Genomic DNA, 23,852 nt, shown 5'->3' with positions numbered 1-23,852 from the left:
GCGAAGATGTACAAAGTTGAATATAATAAAGCTTGCAATTGCATTGATTAAATAATTTTTTGTTTTCAGGAGAACTATACTACAGCTCGGGAGCGTATTGTTACTTCTCAGACCGATGAATCTGAAGCTGAGTCAAGAATTGACGAGGTAGCGCTTTATCTCGAGGCTGTAGGGGGCGAGAAGAAGAGGAAGGTATACGGCATCGGGTCTCAGGCGTCACAGTTTTACACTGGCTCAGCAGCTCACGCTTCTACAGCCAGTGCAGCACGACAGCCGGAGCACAGTGGCTCGCACTGTGATGACGATATACGGGCTCAGCTTGCTGATCAGCAGAGACAGATTGCAGAGCTTAGAGCGCATGTGATGCGGCTGTCCGGTGAGCACCATGCTGGTACTTCTCCCTCTGATCCTGCGCCTGCTACAGACCGACATGTTTCGACGTCTCAGCAGCAGCCACTATCGGCTCCTGATTCCGATGCTGCAGACGATACCTTGGTCACCCCTCCTGGCGCTACATCACATCCAGCAAGTACTCCTCCCGGCGATCCGACATCGGGAGATCCGACATCGGATCCTACAGATGAGCAGTAGCATATATAGATTTGATTTTGGACATTTTTATTTTTTCATTTGTATTTTCATATTTTAATTTGTTCAGAACAATAAAATTTACATTTTTATACTGTTATTGAATTGGTTGTGTGATATATATGCATTTATGTCAACTTTCACAGGTGCAGAAAAATTTTGGTTTCAAAATAATATTTAATTTTTTTTATTTTTTTTCCATTTTTGCGAACGATTTGCGATCGATTTGATACCAAAAGTGAAAATTATGAATTTATACTTTGCGACCGATTTGCGACCGATTTCAAAAAATTGCGACCGACAATCTGCGACCAAAGTTGCGACTGAATTTTCAATTAAACCACAACCAAAAATTGCGACCGATTTTTCAATTTTGCGACCAATTTTATCGGTATCTAATTTGCGACCGATTCTCTCATCGGTCGCAAAATAAGTTTGCGACCAGTATTTTTGCGACCGATGATTGTCGGTCCCAAATCGGTCGCTAAAGCAAAATTAGCGACCGATTTGTGCCATTTTGCGACCGATTGGTCGGTCGCAAAATGACGTTTTTTTTGTAGTGTTCAATGGGTAATCAGGAGGAAAGTGTACGGATATCAAGAACACACCTCCAGCATATGGGCTGTCTGTTGGGTGGCTTTTAATTAGATCATTAAATTATTTAAATGCCATTATCATTGAAATGTCTAAATAAAAATATAAATTAATTTCATTATATTTTTATTTAGACATTAATATGCCCTTTTAGTAAAAAATTAATTTCATTTCATCAATGTTTTATTCAATCATGATTAGAAATATAAATTAATTTTCATTATTTTTTTAAAAAGGCTAAACACAGGTGATGGACAGAGGAGAGGCATACATGATAATAGAGAAAAAGTAGCAGCCGAGCCACAGAAGAGCTTTCTGGTGTTACCATGGAGGGCAAACAGAGACACGAAATTGCATGAGTGAAATTAAAATTAAGATTCAAAACATAAACATTGGTTGATGGAAAAAAATTAGCAGAAAGAAGTTAAAAATGTTGGCAACAAATATAAATTAAATTAATTAATTAATTTGAAGGTCAAGTACATTGTCTAATAATATGTCAAGACTACCCAAATATTTGGAAAGTCAAAGTGGTTTAACTTAACCTTTCAGTGCATGATTTATCAGTGTAATTAGTATCACTTCGTCATTAATGTTTTGATTTAGTAATTGGGCATGTAGTGTGTCTGCTTTACTAAATCATTTTAGTTCTCTTAATCTTAGCTATTGATCATTTGAATACAATTCCGAATCTAATTTGCTAATTTCATTCTATCTTGCGTAAGGATTTCTTAATCAATACTAATAGAGAACAATTAAAATATTTTCCCAAATTTACCTAGCTAGAGTGATGGATCCTCTCTTAATTACACAAGTATTTCCATACAGTTCCTACTCTGTCAAAAAAATCATTGTTTATTATTCATGAATGCATAATGCGAATGATGAATCAAAATATAGTCATCCCCTACGAGATAGCTTATTAATTTCAAGTCAAAAGATCACTTACATAATCATCACTTGAGTATTCCATAAACAAATGTAACTCTCCATATGAAATTCTCATGCAGGTCAATTTAGTGGATTTGTTTAAATAACAAACACTTACATATTAGTTATAAATATCACATATATCTCAGCTTATGAAAACAGCTGTTTGCCTAAGGAAAGAACACAATATGTATCAGTCTTTACAGATCATCCAATAATTAGAAGAACATTAAGCATGAATATTTAGAGATATTCCTCTAATACAAATATAAAACTCATAATTATAGCGACATTGTAATTTATTTCGCAAAGCAGCATTGTCTCATGGACTTTATCTTTTAGCAAGATTCAATCAATAGAATATAAAAGATAAATAGATCCCTATTATTAATAATAAAATATTTATTACATGAAATATTATATTCAAAATATAACCAATCAAATTTGCTATAGACATATAACTAACAGATAGAAAAAGAAATGTGGGTCAAAAATAATAAAATATTCAGGAATTAAAGCAAGAAATTGCATGTGAGTGAAATTAAAATTAAAGATTCAAAACATATTACTAACAGATAGAAAAAGAAACGTGGGTCAAAAAATAATAAAATATTCAGGAATTAAACTCAGAAATTGCATGTGAGTGAAATTAAAATTAAAATGGCCCAAAGTACACGAGAGAGGTGACAAAGAGGCTAATAGTTGCGATTGATTACCTTTACAAGATTAACATCATCATCAACAAAGTGAAAAGACAATCAAGAGAAGCTTTAAAAGAGCAAACTTACTCCAGAGAAATGCTTCTGAGAAGACAGTTGAGCAAAGCCATCACATATCGTAATTAATAACATGTTTGAATTAAAAAATAATATATAGATTAAATATTTACCCATACCAGAAATTTTTGGAAAAGAAAAATTTAATTTATATCATTACGATGAGAATTAAGAAGTTTATATAGGGAAACTTACACATAAACATGTGATTGATAAGGAGTGTTTCACCAACTGTACCTTCCAGTTTGCTATGTATGTGTAAACATGTAAAAAAAAAAGTTTGACAGCATCAAGAGCTCCAATTGCATAGAGTAATTGCATGTGAATGAAACCCAAATTCCAGTTTCAGACCCAAATTCTTTATGTGTCTCTGTCCATCATATCAAAAAGGAATGTTCTCTTTACGAGAACTAGTTGCTGAAATTATTGCAATTCTACAAGATAAAAATGTGCATTGATAACATAATTTCCTATATTACTAAGTTAATTTCTAGATTTAACTTCTACATATGTAATACAAATTATGACATACACTTAATAATATCAAAAATTCTCATAAATATTAATTGCAAAGCACATAAGTACCCGTTGATTTAAAAATAAAAAATAAATGATCATAGTTTCGAAGTGTGGCTCATCGAAGTTATAGGTAAAAAGTAGAGAACATGTATGACTATCCCTTTTTTTTTTTTTTTTTGTTTCTTTATTTATTTATCAATATTGTAGAAATATAAATGGATATAACTATAGAAAATAAAATTAGACTAAATGAATCAATATCCTAGGACTTCAATCAAATTAAGAAATGTAGGTAATTTATGTGTAGAAAAATGCATCAAATCAAGATATCAATTTATGTAGCTAATTTATATGCAGGAAAACTAGAAAATAGAATTTTAAGTTCAAATCGATCGGTTTTTATTTAGAAAGCTAGAAAATAGTTTTCCAAAATTTCACTAAGATTTCGAAAAACAACTTTAAGTTATTTTCTATAATTTTTCTTTTTATCAAAAGTACACGTTTTCGATTTTTTAAAAAATTACATTTTCATAATTAAAATTATAATAGCTATAAATAGTTTTTTTAATAAAAATTATCATTGAAAAATTAACATTATCTAGATAACATAAAAAAAGTTATATTATGCTTTAATATATAATTAATTTTATTATTACAAATATATCATATCCTTTATTTTTTAAAAAATTTACAAAATGATATCGATATTATTATTATTATTATTATTATTATTATTATTATTATTATTATTATTAATCAATAATGAAATTCAAAAATTTTTATTAATAATGAAAATTCAAACTAACGATTCGGCACTCCGAATCCCCCAGGGTGCTTGACAGTGAAAAACTTGGATTTCCAATTCTTCAAATAGAAATCTTAAATGTTTTAGCAAAAATATTACAATTGTTCTTCGCCTGAAGGAAACAGTGGTCCTTCGTTTGGGCGAACAGGGAAATGGTATAGCTCACGAATCATCCGAGCCGTCACGTTATACCCATCTCGGCGAGCCAATTCTATTATACCACACAAGAACCTCAAGCCATTACGATGTAGTTGGCTGATGGTAATGTGGTACTCGTTGAAAAATGACTTCAATGGCTCGGAGAGGCGAAACCGAAACCCAAGTTGAAAGCTCTCTTCATACATCATAATGGCATCTTCATCTAATGGCTCGGTCATCCTCATGCCCTCTGAAGGTCAGATCAATTTATATTTAGGTGAGAGGCTATACGTAAAACACACATCTAAGAGCTTGCCCTCGTCGATGTCAGAAGGTACATCGACGATCCTAACATTCTCCTTTCTACCTCTAGCTTCGCCTACCCTTGAATCCACATCCTCAGTATACTTATCACCGGACTGATCATGTAACACCTGGACATCCTCGTCACTAGAGGAACCCATGATCCACAACCAGTCGAATGGAAAGAGAAAGAGAAAAGCACTTTTAACTTACATGGGATGAAGTTAGAGAGAGAAAGAAAACCTAGAGAGAGATGCTCTGAGAACCAAGAAATAAAATTAAGACAAATAAAGCAAGGGACGGACCTTATATAAACTAGGCGAGGCACTAAAGAGTCACCCCATTTATTGAAGCAACCCTCCGAGTACCCCCACCCGAACCGATGCCTCGTTCTCCACAAAACCTGTCAAGAACAAACGCCTTCATAGCAAACAACACAATAAAAGCTGGATAAATAATAATAAATAATATACACATAGGTAATAAAATAAACAAGATACTACATTTGGACATAAATGACCAAATAACGGTTAGGGACTGCTGTTAATATATAATAATAAAATATATTAAAATAACAATATTAGACTCCTAAATAAACTCAAACTAACAGATAGTATAGGATTTGTAATCCTTATCTTAATACAATTATCCTAGATCTAGTATATATACTCCCAATTTAACCCAAGGATAGGTCAATTGATTCACAACTTAGTACTCCTCAAATTCTGAGAGCTTAACAATAATAAAGATCTTATCGACATTGGTCTACTTAATTGAGTCGGTAGTTGTATAGAGGTACAACATGCTATAGGAATACAGTACTATCGCTATATGACACGTAGTGTCTTATAGGAGCTAACGAACACCATCTTATAGGACCTAGCGAACATCACTTTTATAGGGGCTAACGAATCTCAATTTCTAAATATGGCCATTTGATTCCAACCGATTGGTCATATGATGTTAAATAGGCTTTCGAGTCAAACGCTTATTATGAAATTCTCTATCTACTATTTGATTCTTCTAAGTATACTAAAGATGTAATTAAAAATATAGTTTTTATAAATTAATTAAATAATTAAATATATTTAAAATATATTATGTAATGCTATGACTTAGTATGATTTGTGCTATTAAATGATGATACTTGATTATTGGATTTTATATTATGTGTTGTATTTCGATATATTATTGTACGACCGAGCTATGCTATAAATGTTGAATATTTCTCTTATTGTGATAAATGCTGAGCATGGTATGGCATGACATTTATGACTCTTTACGTGTATTTTTTTGATATAATTATGGAAATAACACCACTAAACTTTATACTTAGTGCATTGACTTGTCACACAAATATGGTAGATTGTGGTTGCAAAAGTGTGGTCAGGTGGATGCTTCAGAGTAGTAGATATATTAGAAGTATTTGTAGATTTATCGTGGCATTAGTGACATGTAACTAATTATTAGAGGTTCTGTATTAATATGATCATTTATAGTCTGTTGTATTTAATTATTGTATACGATCTTAGAGATATATGCATAAGATAGTGTAGTGATGATTATAAATCTTTTGTTGACCCTTGATGAGTTATTATGAGATCATTTACTAAAAATTCTTTAATATTATGTTTGAGGCAATTTATTTATGAGAAATATTATGAGAAATAAATTATTGATTCTATATGGATTATTGATTTTGTAATTGATGTTGAAGTTTATGTTGGAGAAATTGATTTGGAAATTTGATTCGATTATGATTGGTATATATATAGAGGTGTTAAAATGATTTTCCTGATATAGAGATACTTATAATATAGGAAAAACTCTTACAATCCTTCATAGTACTTATCGAGAAATTTTCTAAGTCGTATTTTGAACACTCTTAAAATTATAAATGTTTAAGGTATAATGTTGTTGGAAGGTTTTAATCTAAGATTTATGTAGTGGCTATGTGCCTCCGGCACAGAATTTTGATACTTATTATCTAGTTTTATCGACTGGATGTTGGGTGTTACATTTAGTGGTATTGGAGCAGAGGTTTAGGCAGTTTTAGGATTTTATCTAATTTAAGAGGAATGCGAGTTCAAGTAAAAGTTACATGTCATATAAGAATGAAGGAGGAATATAGCTTTGAGTGAATCTTCTCTAATTTTTATGGATTAGAATAAGAAGAGATGTTTTGGAATTGTGATATGAGAATGATCTAATATTAGAGAGTAGACTAGTAGTAAGTAGAGTATGTAATGATTGCATTTAAGAAATATGGTTATATCCTTTTAGACAGTCGGAAAGAGTTATCCTCTAGAGGAATTTATCACCGAGATTAGGGGAGTATATGAGGTGTGGTTATTGAAGATATGATGATATTTAATTGAAGCATTGAAAATTTATATTCTTTCCCATGTTGTGTTGGGAATTTCTATGAATTTTGATGTATGCTTGAAAATTGATTTGCAATTGTGAATGATGATTTTGAAATTGATTTGTATGACTTGAATTGTAGCTTGATTTTATTTTAGAAAAGTCTATTTGTTTAAATTTTTATGAAAATACTTTTGACGTTGCCTTCAAATAAATTGATTTAATTTCCACAAAGATTTTACTAAATGGGTATAATAAAATTTAGTTTTAAATGTAATTTAAAAATATCTGTTTTAAAAAAAATAAGGCAGTGTATCGAGATATGTGGCGAGTGCACCCGTAGCGCTTTCCAGGCCTTATTTCGATGCAAACCCCTTGGGAATTTGAAAATGCAAAAATGACATCATACTTTAAACACTACTAATAAATCATACAGATCAAATTAATTAGTTTTTTAAATTTCATGCATTGGATTAAGATTGCAAATAATTAATTAATCATTGGTTTAAATTTTTAATCCAAACCAAAGGAAGTTATATATAAAAAAAACTAATAATATTTAAAAATTTATTGTTATCAGAATTGTTATGATATTGTATTAGAAACTTAAATCTAATTTCAAAATCTAAGTATCAAAATCAAAAAAATTTAATAGGTTACAAAGGAATGATTTCTTACAATTGGGTTAAATTTTACATTTTTCTTCTTTGTGGTGTGTTTTTCAATAATGCCATTAAATTTTGTGATTGAGGCATTATTGTTTGGATAATTTGTTGCAGGAACTCCTGGAGGTTCAACGATGAATATGCCATTCTTATATACAATTGGAAAGAGAATTGAAATTATCTAATATCTGAATTTCATATGTTGAATGATGCTTTTGGTTTGTATCTTAATTCTATTGGTAGATTTTAAGATCAAATTGAGTTCTTCTAGACCGAGGATAAAATGGAAAAAAGAATTTCTGAGAAATTGAAATAAATTAGAACGTAATTTATTTGAAATTTTGAAATTCATAAAAAGGAATTGCATGGAATGTCTATATGAGAACCTAAAAAATTTAACTTCCATGGTGATTCAAAATTTATTAGAGTTACTCTCAAATGTAAAGTGAATTCTCTTTAAAATAAAGAGAGCTTCTTTGATTCACTAATTCGGTTTTAACTTATATTTTCTTTCTCTCTCTATATATATAGTTATACATTTTTTTAAGGAAAAATATAGAACTTTCATTAAATTAAATCATTAAAAATGACATAAAAAATAAGTAAGGGAGGGACATGATCCTGATCCTTAAAATCAGTCATAAAAATAAACAAATTTTGTTAAGAAGTGAGCAACTTTGTTCTCCTGACCTTTTAGCAGAAACAACAGAGTTATTTAGAAATATCTAACATGAGTAACTGCCAATAAAAAATAATGCAACCGAAATTAAAAATATCAACATTTTGTTTTTGAATAGCTTGAACCAAGAGGAACAGTAGCTCTGTAAATGATGCAAATATTAGGATAACAGCTAATCTCATTATACCCCTCATTAGCCATAACAAGATTTAAAGAAGCATCACAATTCAGTTTCAAATAACCTGTTGGTGGCTTTGTACCAACAGTAGCTCCTTGTGCCGCAATATTCATCAGAAAAGATGAACCTTACCCGAGCTACTTGCCATGAATAGATTGAACCAAGAGGAAACAATAGCTTAAACTCTTATTTCTCCTTTAACAGTTTAAATTGGAGTATGTTAAAGAAAACAAAGGAAAAAAATAAATAAATAAAACTCTTGCACTTCAGTTTCAAAGTGTGGCTTATTGAAGTTATAACTATAGAAATAACTATAAGACTCCATATATTTGTTTCTTTATTTATTTATCAATATATGGATATAACTACAGAAATAAAAGATAAAAAGTTAATAATAGAACAAAGTAATTATGCAAGTAAGTATAAATGAGAAAATTTGAAAAGAAAAATATAAATGAGACATAAATAATGAGCAAACATAATTCTTTAAAATGTAATTTTCCCTGTAACTAAGTAATGGATGGGTTGAGTTAGAAGCACCTTTTAGTGTACCAAGACACATGGGTAGAGCAAATTAAGCTTTGCAATTGCATTTATATTTTTCTTTTCAAATTTTCTCATTTATACTTACTTGCATAATTACTTTGTTCTATTATTAACTTTTTATCTTTTATTTCTGTAGTTATATCCATATATTGATAAATAAATAAAGAAACAACTATATGGAGTCTTATAGTTATTTCTATAGTTATAACTTCAATAAGCCACACTTTGAAACTGAAGTGCAAGAGTTTTATTTATTTATTTTTAGTGAAGTTTAGCAAGTACTAAAAATTATTTTGTAGATCTTTCTTATGAATTCAAAATTTGAACATTTTGGAGGGAATATATAAAATGTGATTAAAGTCAACAATATATCATTTGCCACCTTATATATCTGCATAATCAGGGTATTCACAAACATGAAGAGAACTCTTCCATAAATCACATTATAATATTATTAATTTATGAATAAATATAATTTAGTAATTAATTAATAAAATATGTTGAGATATTCGAGTAAAATTAATAATTATGCTTAGATTTTTTCTAGCAATATTTGTATGTCTTTTTGATATCATGCAAAACTTATATACAAGCTAGTTGTGGATGATAGAACTCACAAATTTTGTATTGTAATTTTTATTTTTGTTCTGTTCATATCCACTATATAAATACACATAATCACATGATAATGCTATTAATTTATGAATATATATAGTTTACTGATTAATTAATAAAATTTGTTGAGATATTGGAGTAAAATTAATAATTATAAAACCAATTTAAATATATATACAATAAAAGAGCCTTAAAAAAATTGTAGAAAAACAAATAAAAAAAAACTCAAAAAAATTGTAAAAAAAGAAAAACAAATGAGTTGATTAGAGCAAATTAAGCTTGCTGGCACAGTGAAGTTTAGCCAAGTACTAATAGGTTTAGTTGATTTATAGGCATGTTGAATTGCAATTCACAATCAAATTTTTAAGAGTAATGCTTAAAGTTCCTTTCAATACTAAAAGTAGCTAACTAAGGGTTAATTCATAACATTCCAATAATACTACAAATCATAATCTCAAATGAAAAACTCAAGAAACAACTCAAAAGGATTGAATTATGGCTCACCTAGTCCAGAAATATGACGGAAAATTTGAATATGCTCATTAAAAAGTGACCGAAAACGAACCTTAAAATCAAAACCCACTGCTGTCGGCGATAGCTTGACCGAAAATGGGTGGGAAGGTGGCCAGAGGGACGCTGGAGATGAGGAGAAACGTAGTCCGGCCGGTCCTTGGCTGGGCTCGCGGGAAAACTGGAAGAGGGACGAGGAGCGAACTGTCCCGATCGCAAGCCACAATCGCAACACCTTGTGATTTTCTGTGCCAGCCAGAACGAAGCGAGAGAGGGTCGGAGCTACGCCGTCGTTTGGAGCGTCTGGCGTCGCCGGAGAGCCGAAGAGGGGACTACGACAGCTGCTCTCGCTGGAAATGAATGGAGAGAGGGAAGGAGAGGCCGGAGCTGCTGCGGCGAGGAGGCGCGGCGCTGGTCTCTGGTGGTCGGAAAAACGAGAGAAGGAGAGGGGGAGGGTGAGGTCGGCGCTGGCGGTGGTGGCGTGTGTTCTGGAGTTCGCGAGGGAGAAGAGAAGGGAGAAAGAAAAGAAGAAAAAAAAAAAAGAAAGGAGAAGATGGGTCTAGATTATTGTAGGCCATTTCGATTCGATTCGATTCGAACCGATTTGGCTCAATTCAATGGTTTAGCTTGATTTTATTTGGTTTACGGGGTTTTCACATGGTTTACGGATCCGATTTGATTTAGTAATCACTTACATACACACATGTATACATATTTATAATAAATTAATAGCTAGAGCTCCATATTTACTCTCAAAATTTCTAAAGGTTAATAATAGAACAAAGTAATTATGCAAGTAAGTATAAATGAGAAAATTTGAAAAGAAAAATATAAATGCAATTGCAAAGAGACATAAATAATGAGCAAACATAATTCTTTAAAATGTAATTTTTGCTGTGACTAAGTAATGGACGGGCTGAGTTAGAAGCGACCTTTGAGTGTACCAAAAAAGTATCAGTAACTCATACATGAAGGTATCAATTATGACAAGTGGATACACCAAAGCACTAATTCAGTCTAAGAAATACCTTAATCCAGGGTTTTTCAACCTGAAGCAATGATGGTGGAATATCTTGAGAAACACGAAGTCATTACAAAGATGTGAAGTCTTGGAAAATACCAACACTATCATCTTTCAATATTTCAGTGTATTCTTTTCAGACTTAAGACCCAAACAAAACCATGAAACATCACATTCATTTCTTTCACTCTTTTCTCCAAAGTGGAAATCTCATATCATATCCAACCTCAGCAACTTCCTTTCTTGGTTACCAAACAAATTTCAAATTCCATTAGTATATAAACCATTAATAGAAAAACTTCAAAAAATAAAATACAACAACGAAATCAAAATAGGAACAAAAAAAAAAAAAAGAAAAAAAAAAAAGTCTCAAGGGCCTAAGGCACTAATTTTGAGTCTAATAAATAAGAAATTAAAATTCTATTCTTTTTCATTTTTTGGGTTACATCAAAGGACTATTAAGAAGTCCGTGCCAATTAGTTGAACCAATCCCATTAATCCAGCTTTCTTTTCCTGAATCAAGATCACCATTTCCATTAATCCGCCATGGAAATCCCCATAAAACCTTGCTTGTCTGATCATCCTCTCTATCACTGCACATTTCTTGCTTCATTGTTGTCATTGTCACAGCTTGAGTTCCTGCACTACTCATATCTGCATAAGGTATCATCATTTTTCCACTATTACCACAAATCCCACTATTTTCTACATCTCCCATATTCCCGTTTCCATACCCAAAATATAAATTTTGAAAACTATTATTATTTTGGGTATCAAGAAACCCACTTCTCAAAGCTTCAAGTTTCACCAATTCAGTCTAAGTCTATCAAGTTTTAGTGCGTAGGAAAATGAAAAATGGAAACATGTGAAAACTATTAAGAAAATTGGTAAACCAAAACACATGGGTAGAGCAGATTAAGCTTGCTGGCACTGTGAAGTTTAGCTCAGAATATTATTTACAACTATAATTATATTAGTAGCAAATTCAGTCTTATTTTTCACAAGTTACAATAAAGAAAAGAAAAAAAAAAAAAAAAAACAAAAAAGTATCAGTAACTCATCAAAAAGTTACAGCAACAACTAATTATAGAATGCAAGCGTTGATACTTTTTTGTTTCTTTCTTTCAAGAATTTCTCCTCAACGAAGGCTTCACTAAAGCTGGTTATATCTTTCAGCTGTTATTCCACCTGAATGGTATGAAACAGAGTGTAGAGCAGTGTATATAGGCCTTTGTCACACTAGCTACCTAATTTAAACCAGTCGTTAAAATGAATTTCTACCATTCTAAGAGTAATGGTAATGTAATCCAAACTTTCAAGCAGCCATGTAGTAATCTAAGAGTAATGGTAATTATTATTTGGACTGCCCCCAAAAGGCTGCCTACGTACCCCAACTTTTTTAATTAAAAAGGAGGATCTGCCTACGTACCCTTAACTTTTTTAATTAAAAAAGGAGGATCAGCTCCACGTCGTTCTTATTAGTTCATAAAAGTAAAGTGGTAGGTGTTATATGTAAACTTGATGTCCTTTTGCTTAATTCCTCCTCAATTGAACTTCTTTGCTACTTCTTTGCTTCTTCTTTGCTTCTGCTAGTGTTGAGCAATGGCAGCCACTTTATGATGATGATGGAGTTTCTTAGCATGTTGAACCTTTGGCTTTGGCTTTGGCTTATTAGGAGCTTCCGGAAAATCCATTAGGTCGATAAACTCAATCTGCTTCTCCCTTTTAACTGTATACAAAATGAATCATCAAAATCCATATAAAGAGGAAATATGCACTGTAAAAGACAAATTAAAAAAGCAAATAGAGAAATATATATCTTACCTTTATCAGCTTCTTGATAATTTGAATGCAATTTTCTTTTGTAGACTCCAACTTGCTACCATAAGAGGCCTTGTCAACTTTCACACCTGACTTTTTTTGCACTATGGGTTCTCTTTGTGTGGTTTACTCATCTTTTTCACATTTTCTATGTCGCTTGTACGTAGATATAGGGTCTTCAATTCTTTGCCTCTGTGTTCAACCAGCGGCTGCGGCTGATCATCAACTACTGTGAGAGAAAGTTTAAAGTTTAATTAGTACCAGATAGAAAACGGAAATCAAAATTAAGGAATATTTATTCATTTTACCTCCTTCAAAGAAATTGTGAGGACGCAAATCAAACACAGTTTGAACCAAAGTAATAGCAATGTCCTCCAAAGGAGGACATGGGAGGCCAATTTGCTAATCTTCGTCTTCCATGAGAATCCCAATATTTCTTACAAGTCACGTATGCAGCAAAAATGGTGAGCACAAGTGTAAGGAGGCCTAAGATTTTACCCTTCTCCTTCCTTGATTCATATAAATGAAAACAAACACGTATATGCTTTCAATTACAGTTCCTGTCCCATTAAAAAATATTGTTCTTGGAGATGAATGGCAGGCCAGACCTATACAGAAATTGTTCAAATCAGTAATTACTCAAAATTATAATACATGTGATTAGATTGAAGTTTGAAACTGACTAAAAAAAAAAAAAAAAAACTCATGATTAGATTGAAATTAATGATCCCAAGAACAAAACAGGATAGAAAAAGAAATGTGGGTAAAAAAATAATAAAAAAAATATTCAGGAATTAAACCAAGAAATTGCATGTGAGTGAAATTAAAATTAAAGATTCCAAACATATTAGTTGTGATTGATTACCTTTACAGGATTAACATCATCAACAAAGTGATAAGACAATCAAGAAAAGCTTTAAAAGAGCAAACAAAGTAGTTGAAGCGACAAGAAATATACTCTTTACTATTTATGGGACGTCTGAGAATTGCTCTGTTGATTTACTCTTTACTGTTCTCTTGAAAGTAATCCTATCAAGAAATCAGTAGCTAATAATTTAATCAGAAATCAGCATTTTCAAGAATAAATAAAACCAAGAAAATCAAGAATACAAGAAGAACAAGAACAAGAAACAGAGCAGGAGAGAGATACATAATTACGTTGGAGACAAAAAGAGGAATAAACAACATTAGAATGGAATCAAGAAATGGAAAATCAACAAGAAGAGGAAAATTCAAGAGAACTCACCAGAAACCCAACATTCACCATTTTCGCAAAGCTTAAAACTTGATTAAAAAAGCAAAGAGAAAAAGACTTCATCGAAGTGTGGCCGAAAACGGGAAGGAGAAAAGAAACAATGAGCATCAAGTGGAGAGAGAGAGAGAGAGAGCATAAGAGAGGTTTTTTATTTTAATTTTTAGGTATATAGTCTGATTTGGTCCAAACCCAAACGGGTTCTATTCAAATCGACTTCTAGAAGGTTCTGCCTTGGTTTTTAAGCGGTTTTCACTCAATTTGGATGGTTTTTGATTTGGTTTTTAATTCAGCCAATTACTTTTAGCAAATGATTAATATTATAATATTATTTGAGTCTTCTAATTTAAATTTAATTTAAAATCTTTTGAAAAATGAAAAATCGAGTCGTTTCACTATTGAAAGGTTTTACAGGGCCTTCCAAGAGCCCAATAGTTGTGCTTGGAGCATTATCGGCCAAAAGAATAAGTGGTTTTAACCCTAATACTTATAAACTATTGGCTAAAGCTAGGTATGGTTCTACTGATGTGGCAAAATTGACAAAGGATTTCAAGAATGGTGATAATGAGCAATCATCAATTGGGGTTTGTAAAGTATGGAAGGAGAAGAATATTGCTGATTCAAGGTCTAAAGTTGGCCTAGGGTATCAGGCTCCTACTCCTTTACGCTTGAAAATCAGAAGAGAAACCTCTAATCATATTTCTACTGAAGAAATAGAAGATAAAAAAACCGAGTTTTCAAGACCTTCTATTTTCAGCTGATTAGGAGTTTCTTCAAATCGTATTTCGGTCTTTGATCGAATTAAAATTCCAGAAGGTGCAGACACCGAGAAAAGTAGAACTGCTATCCACCAAAGACTTGGAATTTCAAAACCAAGTAAAGAAAAGAAGAACGAAAAAGAAGCAGTCTACTGTTCCTCTAGATTGCAATGACTTGCGCTATAAAATCTCCTCTCAAATGAAAAGAAAAACTGAGTGGGTGGTGATCATGGGATCTGCATTGAAGGCAACACCACATACCGTGGTTATAACTGGCCAAGTCTCTAATTAGCCCGAGGAAGAAGAGCTCAAGATAGTGATGGTTAGCCATGTTACATTTGAAGACATGGATCAAGACCAAACTCCTGTTGAGGAAAATTCTAAGAACGCTCCTTTTGCTTTGGAAGAGGGAAATAAAGCTACAGTTGATAAGTTGAAATAAGTCAATCTCGGAACAATGGAAGAGCTCGTCCAATTTTCCTTAGTGAAAATTTATTGTCTGAGGAGGAAATGGAGTATGTTGAATTGCTTCGAAAGTTCGAGATATCTTCGTGTGGTCTTATAAAGAGATGCCAGGATTAGATACTAAGGTGGCAGTCCACAACTTGGCAATCAAACCTAGAATGAAGCTAGTGAAATAAGCTCAAAGGCAATTTCGTCCAGAATTGATTTCATAGATAGAAGTTGAAGTCAATAAACTCATTGATGACGATTTCATAAGGGGAAGTCAAGTATCTACTTGGATCTCAAACATGGTTCATGTCAAAAAGAAAAATAGATAGTTAAGAATTTGTGTAGATCTTTGAGATCTAAACAATGCATGTCCAGAGGATGACTTTCCTCTTCCCATCATTGATATTATGGTGGACACAACAACTGGTTATGAATGACTTTCCTTCATGGATGGTTTGTCTGGCTACAATCAAATCCCAATGGCTGCTAAGGATGCAAAAGCGACAGTATTTCGAACATCGAAAGGTATATATTGCTACACAGTTATGCCTTTTTGATTGAAGAACACTGGTGCTACTTATCAACAAGCGATGCAAAATATCTTTGATGATATGCTCCACAAAAATGTTGAATGTTATGTGGACGATCTAGTTGTAAAGCCAAAGAAAGCAACTGACCACATCCATAATCTTCGACAAGTATTTCAACGTTTACGTAAATTCCAAGTAAAGATGAATCCTTTAAAATGTGCATTTGGAGTCTCATCAAGAATATTTTTAGGATTCATTATAAGCACCCAAGTATTGAGATTGATCAGTCAAAAATTGATGCAATCCTTAAAATGCCGGAACCTCGCAACATTTATGAACTCAAAAGCCTGCAAGGGAAATTGGCATACATTCGAAGGTTCATTTCAGATCTAGCTGGTAGATGTTAGCCATTCAGTCGACTCATGAAAAAGGGTGTCCCTTTTGAATGCAATAAAGCATATAGAAATGCTTTTAAAAGCATTACGTCATACTTGATGAATCCACCTGTCCTTTGAATGTTAATTCAACGATATCCCCTCATCTTGTATATTGCTGCTCAAGAATGCTCTTTGGGAGTACTATTAGCACCAGAAAATGATGAAGGAAAAGAGAATGCAATGTATTATCTCAGTAGAACACTAACTTCTGCTGAATTGAACTAGTCACCAATTAAGAAGATGTTTTTAGTACTAAGGAGAAAAAGTAAGAAGGGACTAGAATGAGCTTGCTACAGTCTTCCTGAAAGAGTATGCTTACAACCTCCAAATGAGTGTCAATCTGAGAGATCTAGAAGCTACAGTGTAGAAAAATGATAAGTCTTTTACTAATTATATGGCTAGATGGAGAGTCAAGGTCACACAAATGAGAAACTGACCCGACACTAAGGAACAAATCAAAATCTTCATCAAGGGAACCCTGCCAGCTTACCAAGAGAAAATTTATTACTTGCCTTTGATTGAATTCTCACAAGTCTATGAGGCCAGTACTGCCATTAAGGATAAGATGAGAGAAGATAAGAAATATGGGAACCGCTCTTGGAGCTTCAACAAGTCTAGTTTCTAAGGGTCCAGCTATTATGGGAAGACCCCGAGTTCAAGCAAGAATACCACAATAGCCACCCTAGATTTGAGGGCCACCAATATGCAACAAGGAGATTCTCCAATTTTGGTACTCCTCTGTCGAAGGCGTTTGAGAAAGTGAAGTTAGCGGGTTTGTTGCAACCGCTAGCACTGAGACACCTCCCGAACTTTTGCCAAAGAACTTTAACCGTAATGTTTACTGTAAGTTTCACCAAGGCAATGGTCACACTATCGACCAATGTCTGCGGTTAAGACATGAAATCCAAAACCTTATTGATGAAGGCAAGTTGATAGATTCGGAGAAATATAGGCCGAGTACAAGAACCAATACATTGCCAAACTTTCACAATGTGCCACCTCCTAACAATTTATATATGTTAATCTAGCAAGCTCTGGAGGAGGTGATGGTCGAATTTGAGGAGGAGGAGGAAGAAAGAGAGAGGGAACAGTTGTTGGAACACATTTCTGTGATGGTCCTAAATATGTGGGACGATAGTGATGAGGAGTGGCTAAACCAGAATGAAGAGTGGGTTCAGACTGAAGATTACCTGTTAGTGAATTCCATTGCTCTCGACATTTAGAGTAGTGAGGAAGAAGAAGAAGCTAAAGCAGTGAACCGCATGACCCGCAGTGGTTGAGTTTATTAGACTGATATGAGCAAGGCTAGAGTAGAAAATGAGAAAGCTAGCCCATCGGTCATGCCAAAGAAAGATGATGAAGATGATGCATTAATCAAATAGCTGAAAAGAATCCATGCTAATGTAAGCATGTGTGACCTATTGGTCTCTTCCAAGAAATACCGAGAGGCTCTGCTTAATGCTATGGTTGAGATTCTGGTCTCGTCCTCCATTTCCACTACTGACTTTATAGGGTTGGTCAAACATAACCTCCTTACAATCACTTTTTCTTATGAAAAGCTTCCTCCTTAAGGAAGGAATCACACCAAAGCCTTGTTAATTAAGGCAGAAGTGAGAGGTAGGGTGACGGGTAATGTTATGATTGACGACGAGTCAGCTCTGAATGTGTGTCCATTAAAGCTTCTGTCAAAGTTCAAGTTGGAAGTATTAGATCTAGAACCTTCAGATGTTGTCATTCAGGCTTGCGACAATTCCAAGAGACAAGTAGAGGGGATATTCAAGACAGTTGTAAAGGTGGAGCCAATTGAAAAAGAGACAAAATTGATTGTGATAGACATCCCCCAACTTTTGCCTTGCTACTTAAGCGCCCGTGGTACCACTCTTTTGGAGGTGTGCCATCTAAGCTACATCAAAAAATTAAGTTTCCATTCAATGGTGAAGTCGCACTAAATGTGGACAAACGAGTCATGCTTCTATGGACTGGTGATAGGTGTTAGTTTTATAATATTTTTAGTATAGTTTTTAATTAGAATTTTAGTAAATTTTATCACTTTAATTTGTTTTTACTTCATAAGTATAATTTTTTATCAAAGCTTCCTTGAATCATAATCCACTTGATCTGAAAGAAATTTGCAGGGTTTTGGCACAGAAAAGAGCATTACAAAGCAAAATACTCAGGCTCAAGCACTCCCAGCCCGTGCACTTTAGCACACCTATGCTAAAACTATGGAAAATCAAGTGGAGAGTCAGGGGCTAGCACGGCTAGCCCGTGCTACATGGCACGCCCGTGTCCAAAAGAACCTCAGGGCGTGTTTGCCTAGCACGCCCATGATGAAACCTATCTTGGAAGGACAGAGCCTAGCACGCCTTAGCCGTGCTAGGGCGCATGCCCGTGCCACAAAGACTCCTCTGAGCGTATTGCATAGCACAGCCCGTGCTCATCCATTCATAGTTCCAAACTCTAGCATGCCCAAGCCATGCTAGATGGCACGCCCGTGCTACGAAGGCAGAGCTGACTTAAACTAAAAACGCAAGCCAATCTTTTTCTCACATGGGCCCACCTCAGATATATTCCTAAACGTGCAAAACAAGATCTAAACCTATTTAGGAAGAAAGAAGAGTCCAAACTAAGAAGAAATCCAAGGCCTAATCAGTTATGATCTCCAAAGAAGATTTCGTACTTAATAAGGATTCTATTTCCTAAACAGAGTCAGATTTTCCTCCAGGAGGTTTATATAAAGAGGGGAGCTATTCATTGTAGAGGCATCTCGAAATTTAGTATTTTTCTACATAGTTCTCTCTCTCAAAGATTTCAAGCATCCTAGATTTGTGCCAAGATTCAAGGAAGCCATCCACATAGCTGTTGCCTAGTTTTTATCTCTAAACTCGTAATCTTGTTTTTCTTTTCATTGTTCATTACTGATTATGAAGATTTATTCAAGTATTACTAAGTTTTATTTAATTACTATGTCTAACTAAACTCTTATACTAGAGATTTGATGTAACTTAATTCGATTCTAATTTATAATATTAGATTTGCTTTTCCTTGTTCTTGTTATAATTTATTATTGAACTTAAAGCCTCCAGGCAGAGTTTCTCCCCTGGATTGATTTATTTCATTAATCACTATCGGGAGAAGGTTTTTTGATATGAAAAAGGTTATGAATTACTTGAGAATAATAACTTGATGCGGAAGCTATATGGTTTGACTCAAGGGGGGTTTTCATAAGTTAATGACCTTAGGTTATGAATTCACAAAACAACCATAAAACTTAATGATTTAATTTATGTTTGATTGCGCTATTGGAAGATAGGTAATTAGACTAGATTAGAATAGCTAACAATACATCGGAGAGCTTGTTCGTGATTTTAGGGTTGTTTCTCCTACTTGAGCAATTAAAATTGATTAACAGACTAATAAAATAAATTGGATAGAATTAAGTGAAATCAAATTCCCTAGTAGTTTTAAATCCTTGATTACTTTTCACCTGAAATTTGTTGCTTGATCTCTTTCTATTTTATTTTCGAATTTACTTTCCTTATAACAAATCTCTCTTATTGTCGTTTAAATAATAATAAGTTAACAAAATTTTGGTACTTGATATACAATCCCTGTGGATATGATACTCTTTCACTCTATATTACTTGTTGCGATTTCGTACACTTGCGAAAATCTCTGTCAACTGACTTTCAGATTGCAGTCCTAAGTACTGATATAGGGCTCGCTGTCTCCAGCATCCTAAAAAATAAACTTTGAGGAGGGGAAAGGACCAACAAGGTATCACTGAATTACCAAAGATTCACACTGAGAGGCACCGCCTAGGCCTAGGTTTCAAATATGGAAGTACCCCAAAGAAAACACTTGGCTGGTTAGGCATAGATGGACGTTTCGTCTATTTGAGAAAGCATTTCTCTCCATGTATGCCAATAGAGCCCTTTGAGCACAATGGGAAGACATAGCTAGGTCTAGAGATTTTTGCTGATGTTATTGATGTCTTAGTGGTTGAGCCCAGAGGACGAGAGATTGATAAGAAGGAGAAAGAAGAGGAAGAAGGGCCAAAGGCGGCCGAGGAAGAGGATAAGAAGGAAGACTGAACTGCTCAATGAGAGAAAGAAGGGAATGAGAAGGCAAGCACTAAAGAAGAAGATGAGGACCCTGCAGATCGAGTCTCAAGGCGATCTGGGTCTGCATTAAAGAAAGCTTCAGGAAGCTGAATTGCCTTCTGATGTTGTGATTTCTATTAGTGATGACACTGAGTAATGAACTCTCTATCTTTTTAATGAAATGGACTTCAATTTCACTTGTTTGATGTCTTTCTTGGTGGTTCCATTCATCAAGTAGATAAGCTCATGCACATATTTGACATTAACTCATCATGCATGCTTGAATTTAATATTGGAACAAAAGATAATTCACATATTTTGTTAATTGGGCCGAACCTAACGCCAGAATTAAACATAAAATTTCAAAGTCCACACATGGACAAGAAAGAGGCCTTCGCATGAAGCTATGAAGACATGCCTATAATAGATAGTCTATAGCCAAGCACACAATTTCATTATATCCTGGGGCCAAGCCAGTGAAACAAAAGAGGAGAATACTAAGACCAAAATGGGCTGAGAAAATCAAAGAGAAAGTGACTAAGCAGATAAATGCAGGATTTTTAGAAGTGGTTCACTATCTATAGTGGTTAGCGAATATAGTCCAAGTTCCCAAGAAGGATGGGCGGGTCAAAATGTATATGGATTACATAGATTTGAATAAAGCATCACCGAAAGATGATTTTTTTCTCCCTCATATTGACATCCTGATAGACAGTGCAACAATGATGGGATGCTACTCCATTATGGATCAGTTTGCAGGCTATAATCAGATTCAGGCCAAGACAGCTTTCATTATAGAGTTCAGAACTTTTTGCTAACCGGGGATGCTGTTTGGCTTAAAGAACATCAGGGCTACGTATCAAAAGATGGCTACCACATTATTTCATGACATGATCCATAAAGAGCTAGAGGTTTACATTGATCATATGATTATCATGACTAAGACACCAAAGGAGCATCCAGTGGCTCTAGAGCGATTCATGGACAGAATAATCAAATACAAGCTACGGTTGAACCCGTAGAATTTTGTATTTAAGGTAACTTCAGGAAAAGTGCTAGGATTCATAGTGGGACCAAAAGGAATAGATATCAATTTAGACAAAATCAAGGTAATCCAAGAGACGGAGTCGCCCAAGACAGAGAAGCAAGTGAGAAGCTTTCTAGGAAAGATTCAATATATCAGCAGGTTTATATAAAAGTTGTCTATCATATCTGATCCAATTTTCGAGTTGTTAAGGAAAGATCAACTAGTGAAGTAGAATGATCACTTCTAGATAGCTTTCGATAAGTTCAAAGAATATTTATCAAGTCCCCAGGTTTTATGCCCACCGAAACTAGGGAGACCCCCTAATTTTATACTTAACAATGGAAGATGCCGGAATCAGAGCCATTTTAGCACAAGCTGATAAAGCGGGTGTTGAGAAGGCAATGTACTACTTAAGCAAGAAGCTTCTTCCAAATGAACAAAAGTATAATTTGATCGAAAGAACCTATTTAGCAATGGTATGGGTAACCAAAAAACTTCGACTCTACTTTCAGTCTTATAAGGTTATAGTAGTTTCAAGGATGGATTCGGTTATGTATTTGTATGGAACACCAGCGCTGGTGGGGAAATTAGCAAGATGTTTAATCCTGTTATTAGAATTTGATACTGAGTATGTTACGAAGAAAACTGTTAAAGGACGAGCAGTTGCGAATTTCCTAGCAAAACATCTAGTTGAAGATAATGAGCAGTGGAAGATTCACTTTCCTAATGAACATTTAAACTTGATAGAGAAGAAAGGATTGAAGCTCTACTTTGACGGTTTAGCTCATAATAAAGGAGCTGATGTAGGCGTCTTGTTAGAATCTCCCCAAGGAGAAGTTATCCCAATGTTAAAGAGATTGCGGTTTACAATTACGAATAACATGGCAGAATATGAAGCCTGCTTATTTAGGTTAGAAGCTCTGATTTCTGATTATTTTCATTTATGAAGAGGCAAGTGCCAACTTCTTTACTTATTTTTTGAGTGATATTGGTGTATTTACCCCGTATATCTGATTATTGCATTGCCTGTTGGATCTAGGAGTTGAAGAATAATAAAACAAGATTTTCTCTAGCTGACTGCTAGCTAGTGGCATGTGCCTCTAGGTTGTGGCTTGCACCATATGTAGTGGCATGCGCCACTTGTGCTGCAGTAGTATACTTTTTTTCTTTTGCTATAAAAGCCCATAATGCTTTTATATGTTACAAAGGCTCTTCTCTCTTATTCCAAACGAAGCTCTCACTCAAAAACTTCCCTAATCTTCTTGTTTCTTCCCTATTTTCCATAGATCGATCTTTGGCGCCTGCATTTGAAGCATTAATCCGCAGTCTAAGCCGTGAGGATTGAGATTTACAATCATCATTTGAACTCAACAGGCTGAGTTACTATTAGAACATTCGGGTTCAACCCGGATTATTCCAATGGTTGATAAACCACTTTGATCCTTCGGATAACTTATTTTGTCATAACGACTTGGGGATCTGTCCATTATTTGAAGAACTCAGCATCATCTCTAGGAGAATACTCGTGGTTGACGAAATTCTTGCGATGCCCCGGCTGGACATAAACCCTACTTCATTGATTCTGCCTGTCTTTGGTTTCTTGACTTACAAGATTCCATCTTATGATTTTGGTGCTAATGGCGTGCCCCTACCACCATTTATAGAAGGTGCAATGAGCATAGACTACGCTAGCCCATATTGGCCTTCTCTTGTCTGCTTTCTATTATTAGTCAGTACTTGCTACTTAGTGGCATCGATAGCTATGACAGCATTAGGCTGGTGGCCATAGTCGAGCAGATGGCTAGGTATTGCACATTATTTCCACTTATTCTTGCTGAAACATTTATTTTACTGGGAGAGCATGCCCGGGACACTAGTTCAGTACTCGGTCCGATGGGGAGTCCACTTCTTTTAAAGGTAAATGCATTTTCTTTATTTTCTTATTCATTCATTTATTCTTCCCTTTTAATGTGCTCTAAGTTTTGCTGAGGCCGCCCTTTGTGGGTTTTCAACTTAATGAGCTTTTTCTCTTTTTTTTTTTCTCTTTTTTACTTATTTCTTCTCTTTTTTTTTTTTGAATGCATTTGCAGTTGTAGGCTTTTGAGAAGCTGCAGGTGATGGCTCCACCATCGGACCATTTGATGTTCAATTATAGACCGTGAGTCTATGTCCGACATCAGCGCCACTAGTGAGGCTGTGGAAGACTGGATTGCTATTTTCTAGGGTCTTACCTCTAAGGG

The 23,852-nt window shown here is 34.1% G+C and overlaps 1 protein-coding gene and 2 long non-coding RNA genes across 7 annotated transcripts; 1 reads left to right on the top strand and 2 right to left on the bottom strand.

Moving 5' to 3' along the window:
* Positions 1–4,172: 4,172 nt before the first annotated feature.
* LOC149495585 (uncharacterized) lies at positions 4,173–5,517 on the bottom strand. The gene is made up of 2 exons (XR_016321413.1): positions 4,959–5,517; positions 4,173–4,800 (listed from the first exon to the last, which is right to left on the bottom strand). It is a non-coding gene; the product is annotated as an uncharacterized LOC149495585 (long non-coding RNA).
* Positions 5,518–11,645: 6,128 nt separating this feature from the next.
* On the bottom strand, positions 11,646–14,447 carry LOC149495584 (uncharacterized). Of its 5 annotated transcripts, none has more exons than XR_016321168.1 (6): positions 14,299–14,444; positions 14,011–14,081; positions 13,361–13,660; positions 13,056–13,281; positions 12,661–12,960; positions 11,646–11,885 (listed from the first exon to the last, which is right to left on the bottom strand). It is a non-coding gene; the product is annotated as an uncharacterized LOC149495584 (long non-coding RNA). The 5 variants fall into 5 exon arrangements; XR_016321169.1 differs by having other exon boundaries at positions 11,647–11,870; XR_016321170.1 differs by lacking the exon at positions 11,646–11,885 and having other exon boundaries at positions 11,918–12,960; positions 13,918–14,081.
* Positions 14,448–21,950: 7,503 nt separating this feature from the next.
* On the top strand, positions 21,951–22,559 carry LOC149495583 (uncharacterized). Its single transcript, XM_089723209.1, has one exon. The coding sequence runs from the start codon at positions 21,951–21,953 to the stop codon at positions 22,557–22,559; it is 609 nt and encodes a 202-aa protein (XP_089579335.1).
* The last annotated feature ends 1,293 nt before the right edge of the window (positions 22,560–23,852 follow it).

The sequence above is a fragment of the Jatropha curcas genome, chromosome 6 (assembly GCF_041381405.1).
Source record: "Jatropha curcas cultivar XTBG-Jc1 chromosome 6, XTBG_Jcur_1.0, whole genome shotgun sequence".
NCBI classification, from domain to species: domain Eukaryota; kingdom Viridiplantae; phylum Streptophyta; class Magnoliopsida; order Malpighiales; family Euphorbiaceae; genus Jatropha; species Jatropha curcas.
This window is presented reverse-complemented; position numbering and strand designations above follow the sequence as displayed.

Coding starts and splice junctions, on each gene's coding strand:
- LOC149495583 (XM_089723209.1), top strand. CDS start 21,951: ATGGAAGATGCCGGAATCAGAGCCATTTTAGCACAAGCTGATAAAGCG.